At 41.4% G+C, this 13,890-nt stretch overlaps 1 protein-coding gene across 2 annotated transcripts in view; it reads right to left on the reverse strand.

Moving 5' to 3' along the window:
* dis3l2 (DIS3 like 3'-5' exoribonuclease 2) overlaps nucleotides 1-13,890 on the reverse strand; it is a 242,595-nt gene that overhangs the window by 92,968 nt on the left and 135,737 nt on the right. For both annotated transcript variants that reach the window (XM_008117855.3, XM_008117854.3), the window contains exon 11: nucleotides 9,476-9,555. In XM_008117855.3, the coding sequence (XP_008116062.2) occupies nucleotides 9,476-9,555 (80 nt within the window). The remainder of the gene's footprint in view (nucleotides 1-9,475; nucleotides 9,556-13,890) is intronic.

Raw genomic sequence — 13,890 nt, forward strand, 5'->3', positions numbered from 1 at the left:
ATTAGACCTTGGCAGATATCATTAGAACTACTTATTTACTCGAGTCTCATCATCATAAGCCATCACTTGTGGCCGAATAAGATTGCCTTCCAAGTGTAGGGTCTTGGTGGTGGGTGACTGTAGAGACCTATTCTAGATCCGCATGTTCTTTCGCAGTGAGGATATCTATTTCAGATCGAAGGCGGTCCCGTCCAGGGTTGGCTTGATACGCCTTCCTCTTGATTCAAGTCTAATGCTCCATCGAACCTAATGAGCACCCTACTTTTGGCAAGGTCATTTAGCCAAAAAAGGTGCACAATAGACTCAAGTAAATATGGTAAGTCGTTCTCACGCCATGTCTTCCCACTGAAATCAACCTTGTCCTCAAGTCATAAAATGTTGACTTTCTTCAATCCACTACCAAGGATTGTAAGCTATAGAATTCTCTCTCTTTCTTGTGGCTGTCAAAGGTACTTAAGTAGCTACTCAATGCCAGGCCCACAAACTGCTCTGGGATTTTGAAGGCTGGCAGCTGGCACTTGGGTAACTCCTAACATTCACAAGATTTCATTTCAGAACCACAGCATGCTTTCACCTCCACCCAAAGCTGCCAAGCCATTGTGCAAGGAAGCAGGTCGTCACCTTTGTTTTTGGCTTGCCTGAAACCTTTCTTGGAAGGTAGCCCAGGGGATATTCTGGGTTGTGGAAACACCAAGATGCTGAGTGTGAGCTAGCAGCTTTGTTTGGTAAAAATAAATGTCATACCAGCCAGGTTTAGCCAAAGGACATCTAAAATGTTACCCACTCAGTATTTCCCTCCCCAACCTAAATTTGCCTGTTACAAGACCACAAGCCTTGACATGAAACACACATCAGGATCAGCACGCACCAGAGAGAACCCAATGTCCCTGAAGCGTCAGAATCTCCTATGACACAGCCTACAAGACCAGCACTTGGAGAGATGAAAAATTCAAATAGACCCCACAGCTCCGCAGGGATTCCTTCCCACCTCAGTCACAACACACACTTTTTTCCTTGCAGTTTCTCAACATCACACATTAAGAGTTCTGGGTCTGCTCTGAGATTTGTTCCCGATTTTTAGAAATCTGAGCGATACGTCAAAGATCAATTGCTTTGCAGAATGAAAAGGCTGATGTTTCTTCACCTGAACAAAGAAGAGAAGAGTTAATTTCTCCCTCCCATAAGAATGTCTAAGAACATCAGACGTGATGCCATGTGGCCATTTTCAACCAACCCCCCCCCCCCCCCCCCAAATAAACCATGAGGAAGAGAGATCTGGAGCCATGAGTGAAGACAAACCACTGTGTGTGTGTACTTTGGGGAAGTCTGGAACAGGTTTGGAGCAGAAAATTGATTCCAAAATTGTGCCCCTTTTCCTTCTAATTAGGAGTGCTTTAGAATGTTTTGAAATTTTCAGAAGTGGGGCTCGGAGGCAGTTAACAGAGAGACTTTTGTGTAGATGTATTTATGCACACACAAACATTTCAAAGGCCACCAAAAGCTGAACTATTTGCTGTGAAACAAACCTAGGATTCCAATGCTAATGTAGAGACAGGGGTGGTGGGGAGTAGAGCAGGTCAGGGAGCAGTTATAAACACCCCATCTCCCCGCAATTCTCCCATTTTAAATGCTTCCAGATAATTATTAACCTATTTTCTTTCCCTAACAGAGGCCAGAGACCAAAAGAGATGGATAGAAGAAGGAGCAGACTTGTTTCCTGCTGCTCTAAAGACTAGGACACAATGAAGCAATGGATTCAAACTCCTGAAAAAGAGATTCCACCTGAATATTAAGAAGAATTTCCTTCTGGTCAGAGCTGCTTGACAGTGGAATACACTTGGGAGTCTCCTCTGGCCATTTTTAAATAGAGGCTGGATGGTCCTCTGTGGGAAGCACACATATTGGGTGTTGGACTGGATGACTCTTGGGATCTTTTCCTACTCTATGATTCTAAGACTCAAACAGATGAGCATCTTTCCTCCTAAATACTGAATCTCTTCTGCAAAAATGCACCATTTCCTATATTTACTTTGCAGAATTTATAGCCTGAAGACACGTTTTCACCCAGGAAATGCGTACCTTTTCAACAAAGAGAATATGTATCATAGGGTGACATGGATAAGAATTTTAAGACCAGCCATGCTGGATTTGACAAAAAGATCCCTCTAATCCAGAGTTTGGATAAATTCTGTTTTGGACTACACATCCCAGAATCACCCGGGCCAGTTGTGTGCTCTTCTGTCTCTCTGTCTCTGTCTCTTTCTCTCTCACACACATACACACATACATGTGGGAAAATGCTTTCTCCTGTATATGACAAAATGGAAAACTGTCATGCAGCAGAAGAAAATGGTGTTCAAAAGACTTCAAAAGACACATTTTCAAAGTTTTCCCCAAGGCATGGGAAGCTTTTGAAGCAAGTGTTGAATTGTAAGGAGGATGCCTCAACTCTATACATTACCAAATTAGAAGCCCAACAAAATTACATATGCCTTTTGTCTGCAGCAGTTAATAAATTAGGTATCCAGACTTCTAAAACTCCACTGCGAAGCGGCTTTTAGGGATAATCTGCCCATTGAAAAACTGGAAGTACATAGTTGCTCCAAGCTTTATGTGCCAGCAACTTAAGCCTGAACAAATTGCAAATGGGACAAATCTAGACTGTAAAGCTTCTGTAAAGAATTACCGAATGTGCTCGATAGCTCAATGTGCACCTTGTAGCACAGGTAGCACACCTAGCCACTTCATAAACCCAGAAGTGGAGCAAATAGTCTCACCATGTGAGATGTAGTAGAATATCCAAACTTGCAGTTAGTCAGGTAGCTGGTGGATCCTCAGCCAGACCTCTGCGCTATGAATCATAGGCCAGAATCATAGAGCTGGAAGAGACCCCAGGGCCATGATATAAACTAGGGGTACCATGGTCAGGAATTCAGTAGTGCCTATAACACTGGACAATGAAGCAAAGAATTATGAAATTAGAGAGTTGGAAGAGACCACATGGGTCGTCCAGTCCAAAACCACTTGCCATGAATGAACACCCAATTAGAGCACTCTCCTCCGATGGCCATCCAGCCTCTTCTAAAAACCTACAGAGAATGGGACTTAACCAGACTCCAAGGCACCTTATTCCACTGTTGAATTGCTCTTGCCATCAGGGAGTTCTTCCTAATGTTTAAGTGGAATCTCTTTTTGTGAAACTTGAATCTAAAACACCATGTTTTAGTCTCTGAAGCAGCAGAAAACAAGCCAGCTCTCACCTCAACACAGAGTGCACCCTCTCAAAAATTGAAAACATTGGCTCTCAGCCTTCTTTTCTCCAAGCTAACATACCTAGCTCTCTAACCTGCTCCTCAGAGCACTTGCCCTCCACGATGACCCAACAGTAGGAATAAGAGAACAACTGGAGTCATGTGTCCCTCCTTCCAAACTTTTCATTGAAAGAAGATGGCTTTTTTATTCTAACAGGCTTTGGAAAAGGTTTTTTTTAACCAGAAAAGACCCCAGTATGTATGCTTATTCTTTTTTAGGTGTCTTAAATTATTTTAACTTAATAGACAATTCAATACTATTGAATCATTTTGACTTTTTTAACTTGCAAACTGTCTTGAGCCCCAACTTTGGGGGAAAGACAGGGTATAAATAAGGTAATGAGAACAGATTGGTCAACTAATCTTTTGGGTAACTCCATCAAATTACTAGGCACTAAATGAGTAAGCCTGTAAAAGAAACCCAGGCATCTTTTTCATGTATGGATTTCTCTCCAACCCATCTTGAGTTCTGTGCTTCAGCCAGAATATAGAACATGAACTACGGCACCCTGTTCAATCCTTTAACCTGCCTTTAATCCCATCCATGCTCTTGCAGTGGACCACAGGTTGATATTTCTGCTCCTATGCCACCCACACCTGTCCTATTGGGGCTTCAGTTTGTACTACCTGTTCCATGCAAGTGTCTTCTCAGCTAACACATTGCCTTTCGCAGACTTGCTCTTGGCCCAGCCTCAGACCCTTTTCCCAATCCAAAGCAGCAAGGCTGAGAATAAAAGCCTCCCACACATGCAAGAAGTTTGGAAAGCTGTAGCCAAGAGCAAGGGTGCTTCTGTTAAGATCAGATTTCTGGCCCTTGTCTCACTTGCAGATACACACAGACTCACACACAGATAAGCAGGATGAGAGTGTCTTGCTAATGGATAGAACTTACAACAGGAGAACTTTCTGAACTTGGCTGTTGTTAAGAGCCCCCACTCTGTGCCAAGGCTCTCAGCCAAAGAGATGAAGGGAGAAAAGACAATTTCTGGCAAATCACACCACAAGCTGTTTTTATTACTATTCCATGCTCCATTCAAGAGGGCTAATCCCACCAGGAAATTAATACTCGCTGAATTTACTGAGATGGGAAGTGGCACCCAGCAGCCTTCACAAATTAGAATCATTCTGGAAGTAAAAGATGTTAATCCATCTCCTGGTCTAAGAAAACTCTTCCTTGACATCTTGGTATTTGAACATCATAGATGCTGTGTGCTCCGTCATCTCCAGACCCAGAGGACTAGAAGTAAAGCAGGAATGGTTGCGTAAACAACACCTCAAGTCAAAAGTAGAGCCTTTTGGGTAGAGGAGCAATGGATTCAAACCACAGAAGATGACATTGCACCCAAATATTAGGAAGAACTTTCCTGATTCTAAGAGTTCTTCAACAAGGAAAGATGCTTCCTCAGAGTGTGATGGAGTCTCCTTCTCTGGAGATGTTTTAAACATGGGCTGGATGACCATCTGTAGAGAGGGCTTTAATTATGTGTTCCTGTATGCCAGAATGAGATTAGACTGGATTGCTCTGGGAGATCTCTTCCAACACTGATTCTATTATTCTACTCTGGACATATAATTTGAGGACATGATTCACTGGAAAACATAATGCTTGGAAAAGAAGAAGGCAATGGGAAAAGGATAAATCTGAAGTGCAGGTAGATGGTCTCAATCAAGGAAACCACAGTTGCCTTGACTTTGCCAGAACTCAGCAAGTTCTCTCGAAGTGATCTCATTCATAAGAAACCTATAAGACTAAGAAGAGCAATAATTATGTAGGGTACCAATACGTATATCTTGGGCCTTTGTCATCTTTTATTACTACAGTAGAGTCTCACTTATCCAAGCTAAACGGGCCCGCAGAAGCTTGGATAAGCGAATATCTTGGATAATAAGGAGGGGTTAAGGAAAAGCCTATTAAACATCAAATTAGGTTATGATTTTACAAATTAAGCACCAAAACATCATGCTTTACAACAAATTTGATAGAAAAAGCAGTTCAATACACAGTAATGTTATGTTGTAATTATTGTATTTACGAATTTAGCACCAAAATATCATGATATATTGAAAACATTGACTACAAAAATGGCTTGGATAATCCAGAAGCTTGGATAAGTGAGGCTTGGATAAGTGAGACTCTACTGTATTTTATGCCGTTTTAGAAGCCTTTTTTTTGTCTAAATGTCCTACATTTGCACACACTGCTGCTGTTCTCTGCACACATTTTCTCCAGTGGTTGTGAGCCCCCACTTCTACTGAATTTCCAGGACTGGCAACAAATCTGGAGGCAGATTAGTCTCTCACAGCTGAAATGTATTCTCGAAATGAATGAATACATGTACAGCAACAGCGTGGGTAGATGGCTCCCTCAATCTAATTAACCTTGAGCTCTGCAATTTTACTCAGATATGACCTGATCAAGTTTTGACAAACAGAAAGTGAAATGCCGAAATACACCAACAGCCTGCATTTTAAATTAATCATGTCAGAAATATCCTGCAGCCACAGCTATACAAAACGGCAAGTGTAATTCAGGAAGGTGCAGAAAGCTGTCTGCCATTTAGGACAGTTTCCTAACTACGTAGATGCGGGGACCTGTTCTTGATCTTCATAATGTCCTGTCACCACTCCTTTCCTCGTGACAAAACACAGGCCGGCTTCCAGAACAAGGTGCCTCTGAGCTGACCATTGACTCCATCATCAGATCCCAAGCTGAGGAAGCCAAACAGAGCCCGTGATGCATCTGTGGGTCCTCCACACCCTCCAGATTCAATTTCATTCACATCATGGTTGAACTCTGTTCTGACATCAATGATTATAACATATAACCCTCTGGTAATGGATATAATATTTCAGTCCACATTACCAAATCATTGAATTCAGTGATGCCTTTATTCCAACATTTATGCTGCACATTAACATTCCATTTTTATATTAATCTTCATAAGGCAGGCTCACTCCCTGGCAGGGCTCGTGCTTTTTTGTGCAAAAAGTCACAAGTTCATTTCTGGAAAAATGCACTTTTCAATTGTTGTAAGCTGCCTTGAGTCCCACCTTGGGAGAAAAGACAGGTTATAAATTCAATAAATAAAGAACTAGGCAGCACTGAGAAAGACTTCTGCTGGAACCACAGATAATCACTGGTGCTCAGTATAGACCAAAGGTGGGGATCATGTGGTCCTCCAAATGTCCTTTGGCTTCAGCTCCCAGCATCCTCAACTAGCATAGTGAATATGGAGAATGTTAGGACATGCCATTCAGAAACATCTGGAGTGCCACATGGTCCCAACCCTGGTGGAGACAATACTGATCAAGATGATGGACTGGTACTAGATTGCCCAGACTTTTCTCAAGTAAGTCCCAGCCTTCACTGCTTTATTTTTCTCTTCCCTACAGTTTCCCCTTAGTCTCACTGAATTAAATGTTCCCATCTACGTTTTTCTGAACCAATCTTTCTCAATCTTCAGCTGATCTTCTCTTTTGAACAGATACGTTTAAGTCTTTCCTTCTGAATACATAGGTCATATCGCTGAAATGTACATGAAAGACTGGAGAACAAATTACAGGATTAACTGTAGATCATTTTGTGTTTTGAAGCTTGTATGGAAGAAACAAATTTGTCTGATTCTTTAGCCCAGAGGGAGAGAAAAAGAGACATGCCCAGAAGCTGACGAGAGGTCCTTCCTCCATCCCAACAGCCACTGCCCTTCCATTTTCCTTTTGTTTGTACTGTTGTGTTATTGTTTTACTTGGAAAGTGCTACACACAGTGTTGGTGCTATATAAAGAAAGGAGGAGGAGGATCTCAGGCATACTGTAGTGTGCCGTCATTTCATAGATCTCATTCCATATTTATTTCCTGCAATTTAAAGAAATCTCTACATTAATGATGCCATGAACAGCTTCAGATTATCTCTAGTTGCACTTTGTAGGCCACTGGGGCCAGCAGAACACATTTTCAAAAATGAGCCATACTATGCACTATTACGAGGACAGAAATAAGATCTTAATTTATGCCTCCAAATTATGATGAACTGAGAAGGAGCTTTTTAAGCTACTAAAAAAAACCTGCACACTTTGTCCCTGCTTACTCCCTAATGTCACTATCCACAAGAAACATATGCAACTGAACCCTTGGCAAAATATTGTAGTGTACTACTATCACTGTTACTTCTCGTTCAAGCTGAAACAGGGCCTTTCCAATATACTTCAAGCTTTTCTTCTTTTTGAAACTCATAGAGGGAAGATTTTAAATGCAGGACATTAAATCCCCAACTCTAACCTTCCTTCCAGCCCTGTATCGGGTTTGTAGGGGGAGGGGTAAGAATGAAACTATAGGCATCCGATCTTATTCTTTGCTTGATTTCTCTGCCAAACGACTTAATGTAACCAGGGCAGCCTGGGTCTGAAGCATCAAAGGACTGGTTCAGGCCGCATCGCTGGCTCAGTTCTTCCATCCTCGTTTGCTCCAAAGAAAGCTCTCCTCTGACATACTCTGTGGCCATGCCATCTTTACTAAAATAAAGGTCAAGCACCTTCGTTAAGGCCTCGAAACAATGCAGAGGTGGCGGGACAACATGATGGGCTCCCATTTTAGTTTATTACCCAAAAAGTCAACGTTTACCTCATTCCAAAGAGTTCCCCTCACTGGAAAGTGACTCAGCCATGGAAAAGAAGAGGAGAGCTTTTTTCCAGCTGCTTTGCTGAGATTCAGGCAATGGCTGAGTGGAATTTAGCCCAGAGCACAGGCATTTGCATTAGACTTTGCCCCATGTCAAGTCAAGACCAAGACCACTGGGCTGTCTAGCTTAATGCTCTCTCTGTTGACTAGCAACAGCAGAAGCAGCTCTTCCAGGGCTGAGGCAGAAGGTCTTTCCCAACAACATGGAGATGGTGGGGACTGGACATGAGACCTTTGGCACACACAGTTTTGTCCTCCCCTTGAGCCATGACCCATTACATAACTGGACGGAACTACAGTAGAGTCTCACTTATCTAACACTCGCTTATCCAACGTTCTGGATTATCCAACGCATTTTTGTAGTCAATGTTTTCAATACATTGTGATATTTTGGTGCTAAATTCGAAAATACAGTAATTACTACATAGCATTACTGCGTATTGAACTACTTTTTCTGCCAAATTTGTTGTATAACCTGATGTTTTGGTGCTTAATTTGTAAAATCATAACTTAATTTGATGTTTAATAGGCTTTTCCTTAATGCCTCCTTATTATCCAACATATTCGCTTATCCAACATTCTGCCAGCCTGTTTATGTTGGATAAGTGAGACTCTACTGTATATTAGTATGGTAGGAGACAAGTGATGTGCAACAAGCCCTCCACTTTTGTGGGGTTTAGAGAAGCAAGACCCATCCACGAAGTGGTAAAACCACAAAATTTAAAACATTCTATTTTTAAAAACTGGGCATAATACCTCTGTAGATATTTCTAGGTCCTCTTCAGTTGGCCACAGAATCACCCTGGAGGACTGAGAGATTGTTAGAGATGTATTCTCTCTATTAATCTTTAGGTCCTTCAGCTTGACTCTATGACTGACTTCCAGCCATAGGATCTAGAGGAGGAATGGGGCAACTTGGGCCCTCCAAGTATTTTGAACTTCAACTCTCATAATTCCTAACAGCTGGTAGGCTGTTAGGAATTGTGAGAGTAGACGTCCAAAACACTTGGAGGGCCCAGGTTGGCCCATGCCTGCTCTAAAGATTTTTAGAGAGAACATATTAATAAAAGCTGCAAATAATCAAATCCACAAAAATTAAACCCAAAAAAGATGGAGGCCTCACTGTACATATGTATGAATCCTTCTTAGAAGTTTATTATTCAATCTTGCCCAGGCCTTGGGGAATACGTAGCTTTCCAGATGTCACTGTACTTGAATTCTCATCACACCTTGCTAGAACAGCCAATGGTGAGGGATTTGGGGAAAAGCAGTCCAACAACATCTGAAAAGGGCACCCACTTCCTAGCTGTGCTACCTCAGTTGCATTGACAGGAGTGTCAGGGAATAAACAAAGGGTTTTTTGCAGTAGCTCCATGTTCCGCTCAAGATATTGATTTCTTTGATGATTACAGTTTTAAAGAAACCATGGCAAAAACATTTTTAAAACCAGACATACACACTAAAATGACACAGGAAGCATATCATACCATCTGGAAGTGGCTTGCAGGACAAAGCGTCATCAAGATCCTTAGCTGTTGACGGGTCAATGGTGAAGATGCATTCGTCTCTATCAAAAAGGGGAAGGAAAAAGGAAAAGTTAGTTGCTCAGCATGCAATGAGCAAAAAGACGAACAAAGGGAAAACAAACAACCAGAGGATTCATGACAATTTATTTCCCAAGACGACTGTTTTGTTCTGTCATAATACAAAGTCTGTTAACAACAATTTCATGAATGGTCTATCAGTGCTTAGTAGGTAATGCTGATCCAATTATTGAGTCAATGAGTTCCTAGGTATCAAAATGAAAGGACTACTGCCTTCTTGATTTACTTTCATCCTACCTGGAGAGTACCTTTTTGGCCACTGTGAAAGACAGATTGTAGAACTAAATGGGACTTCTGGTAAGGGTCATGTTGAGGTCTTATGCTCTAAATAACTGAAGAAATGAGACATCAACCATTGGACAACTGTCAGCACTGGTTAGAGATGGGCCAAGACAAAATGGTGCCCATCTCTTAACCAAAGATAGCTAAGTGATGATGGGTTCAAATCAAGGCAGGCCCATCTTTGTCACACATTCTAGTTTTGATAGGAGCCCTGGTTCATATTCACTGCTGTATATTTAGGATTAGGGCTATGAAGGATAATCATAATATGTATCATCCTAAAGAAGAAACTATGTTTAACAGGGAGATATCCAAGAGAGAAAATGATTCTTTTTCCAAAACAAAACAAAAAAAAAACGTTAAAAACACAGGGGCCTGATCAGAAATCTGGGTTGGTATCCTCCTGTTTTAGTACAAAAATGAAGGGTTTTCCAGAAATATTATTTCCTATGTGCAAAAAATGTGCAGAAACTCTCATATTTTCATGCATAAGGCAGAAAACAGTTGAAAGTATTTACTCCCGCATTCAAGAACAAAATAAGTGAAGATTTAAATCTTTGAAGTAGTTTGAGTTCTAAATGACATAAAGAAATAACGGGAACAAAGTGAGTGATTTTGCATTAGAGAGGCAAGGCTAAGAGATGGGCAACATCACGTCTGCACTATACACCAGAATATTAGCTATATTAATCAAATCCATGAATAATCAGATCCATACACATTAAACCCACAAATATTTGGGGTCAACCGCAATACTGAACAAATTCCAATGGGCAAGAGTAGCCCCTACATTATGCACCAAGAAAATGAAGGATCTTGCAACACCATAAAGATTCACACTTTCTTTCATGTTGCAGTTATTTCATGGCTTTCAGCCTCCTTTATCAGATACTTGCAAGATTCCTAAACACTCAAAAGCAGCATATCAATAGTATTGTGCCTGAAGCACACTATGAGGCACAATTAGAAAACATGCTATCATATGGATATGAAGTCAATGTCCAATGGAAGACATTGTGCATTAAGTGTGAAAATAATAGTAAATGCTAAATGTCCCCTGTATAGTGACCCCAGGGAAAGATTTCTAAATCCCTTGCTGATGAAGTAAAATGAAAACTTTCCTGTTCAATTCTTCCTGAGTGGCTCCAAGAATGATGTAACCTACAAAGTGGCCATTTTTGCTTGGGCTGCAAAAAATCAGAGTTAGATAAAATCGCCACAAATTGCCAAGTATTAATTTGATTTATGTGTCAGAAATTTGCCTGTACTTGCAGTGTTTTTATTCTTTACATGAGCTTGAGAATAACTTTGTTTAATGTTTTCTGTGCTTTTTATTTGATGTGAATTTTAAGCAACTGCATTAATTAATACAACATTAATTAATGCAGTTGATCTGAATGGAGCTGATTGTGCTGTGTTTATATTTGATTTTAATTCTGTTTTTAGCTTGTAAAGTGCCCTGGACCGAATGATTTTACACACCTGGATGCACATATACACTCTCATTCTCTGGCTCTTTTTCCTTCACACGTATACATACGGAAAGCGAGAGGGAAACAGACTTTCCCTATTGCGCACGCAGCCCTGGTTCTCCAGTGACAAACCAACTACAGTTATAACCTACAGAGTATCTTGCTTCCATAAATACATATTCCTTCAATTAAAAGCCCATTAATGAATGGAATTTCAAAAAAGCCACGGCATTCCAAGATACACTGCTTACATAACGTCTCAATTTACAGTCCGCGGCAGAATCATGTCCGTGAGAGAGGAAACGCCCCGCATGGGAGGCCTTCTGGGTGTCTGTACCAGGACAGGTTACAACCAGGTGATGCTGCCATGGCCCAGGAGCCCATGCTGGGACTATCTGCATTAGGCTGCACACAGTAGCAGGGGAGGGAAGACTCAAAACAATGGCCCTCTTGTGCTGACAGGTCTTCACAGAATGGATTTAAGGGCTCCTCTCAAAACTAGAGGCCGCTGGGGTTTTGTTCAATGGAACAGGTCACTTATTCCAGCTGTTTTGGCGCAGCAACCGCAAAGCCCCGCCACCCATCGCGATCTGTAGCTCCGGGCGGCTTAGAAATTAATAGACTGGCAGCGGCAAAGAGCCCCGTGCTGGAAATGAATGGAACATAAATACAACGGTGCCAAAACTCGGAGAGTACATCGAGGGAAATGTAGCTGGGAGCCGCGGCACTCAGCTTTGAGAGGTTGGGCCAATTACATCTATTAGCAAGGAGGTCACGCATGGGGCCCCGGTTCACCAGAGTCCATGCATGCGGCAGGGAGTGCCGAGCTCCCAGGCGCATAGGGCTCCGCATGTCCCCGAAAGCAACAGAGGCATCCTGCAAATGACATGCTGGCTGAATTGCAAGGCTGGAGGGAGGACCGTTTTAATATTTTTAACAGCACTGTACACCACAACTCTACAGCTGGAAAGGCTCTGAGAGTGACTTACATATCATTTAACACATAACCTCCAACTGCCCGGATTTGGAAGGGACAGCCCCAATTAACCCTCTGTCATCCCACTTTTTCAGTTGCCTTTAAAAATGCCCCACTTTCCTCCTGTTTTCACTGTCCCCCTTTGTTTCTGATCTTCACTTACTGAAAATTTAGTTCAAAGTGGAAATGTTGTTTGAGATGAATTAACTCTATTAAATTTTAAATTACTGTTTGCATGAAAAGTTATGTTGTTGTTGTTGTTGTTGTTGTTGTTGTTGTCGGGATCGTCCCTGTGTACGCCGCCCCAAGTCCCTTCAGGGAAATGGAGGTGGGATACAAGAATAAAATAATAATAATAATAATAATAATAATAATAATAATAATAATAATAATAATAATAAAGTTATTATTATTATTATTATTATTATTATTTTATGACACAGCAAACAAGATAGATATACTGGATTTCATATCACAAAATCACAAGTCGAATACTTCCCAAGTGTCTAGGACTGTGTGATGTATTTTCGGATGATGCGCACAGATCCCAGTAGGGTGGCTTTTGCAGTTGGCAGATTGTGATTTTGTCAATGTCTATTGTTTCCAAATACCGGCTGAGATCTTTTGGCACGGCACCCAGTGTGCCCATCACCACCGGGACCACCTGCACTGGTTTCTGCCAGAGTCTTTGAAGTTCAATCTTGAGGCCCTGATAGCGGCTGAGTTTTTCCTGATGTTTTTCGTTAATGCGATTGTCACCTGGGATGGCGACATCAATGATCCAAACCTTTTTCTTTTCCACAACTGTGATGTCTGGTGTGTTGTGTTCCAGAACTTTGTCAGTCTGGATTCGGAAGTCCCACAGTATCTTTGCGTGCTCATTCTCCAATATTTTTGCAGGTTTGTGATCCCACCAGTTCTTTACTGCTGGGAGGTGGTACTTGAGGCATAAGTTTCAATGGATCATTTGGGCCACATGGTTGTGCCTCTGTTTGTAGTCTGTGCAATTTTCTTACAGCAGCTGAGGATATGATCAATGGTTTCGTCGGTTTCCTTGCACAGTCTGCACTTTGGGTCATCAGCTGATTTTTCGACCTTGGCCTTAATTGCATTTTTCTGATGGCTTGCTCCTGGGTTGCAAGGATCAGGCAAGATTATTATTTCTGAATAATGAATATTAAGAAGAATGTCCTGAAGGTAAGAACATTAAGAAACAATGGTTTGCAAGCTGTTGATTTTGTGGATCGAGCCTTAGGCACAGAGAGGTGGCCAATTCAGGCAGCAGATTTTTAGGAATCATGAAAATGGGGAAAATTGTTCTTTTAATTAATTGATTACTGCTGCATTTTTAGACCCAGGCCATGCAAAAGGCACGTGTTAGTTTCCTAACCTCAGGTGTCAAAATAATTGGGTCATGGGCCTCTTTTTCCCTGTTAATATCTTTATTGAACACAAGCGCTAACACAAACCACAAAAACCTTTTTAACAATATAAACCACAAATAAGAGTTGAAATTAATAAGTCACTTGCTACCTTATTCTATACTTCATAATACAAAAAACACAGAA

This window comes from Anolis carolinensis, chromosome 3 (genome assembly GCF_035594765.1).
Source record: "Anolis carolinensis isolate JA03-04 chromosome 3, rAnoCar3.1.pri, whole genome shotgun sequence".
Taxonomy (NCBI): Eukaryota; Metazoa; Chordata; class Lepidosauria; order Squamata; family Dactyloidae; genus Anolis; species Anolis carolinensis.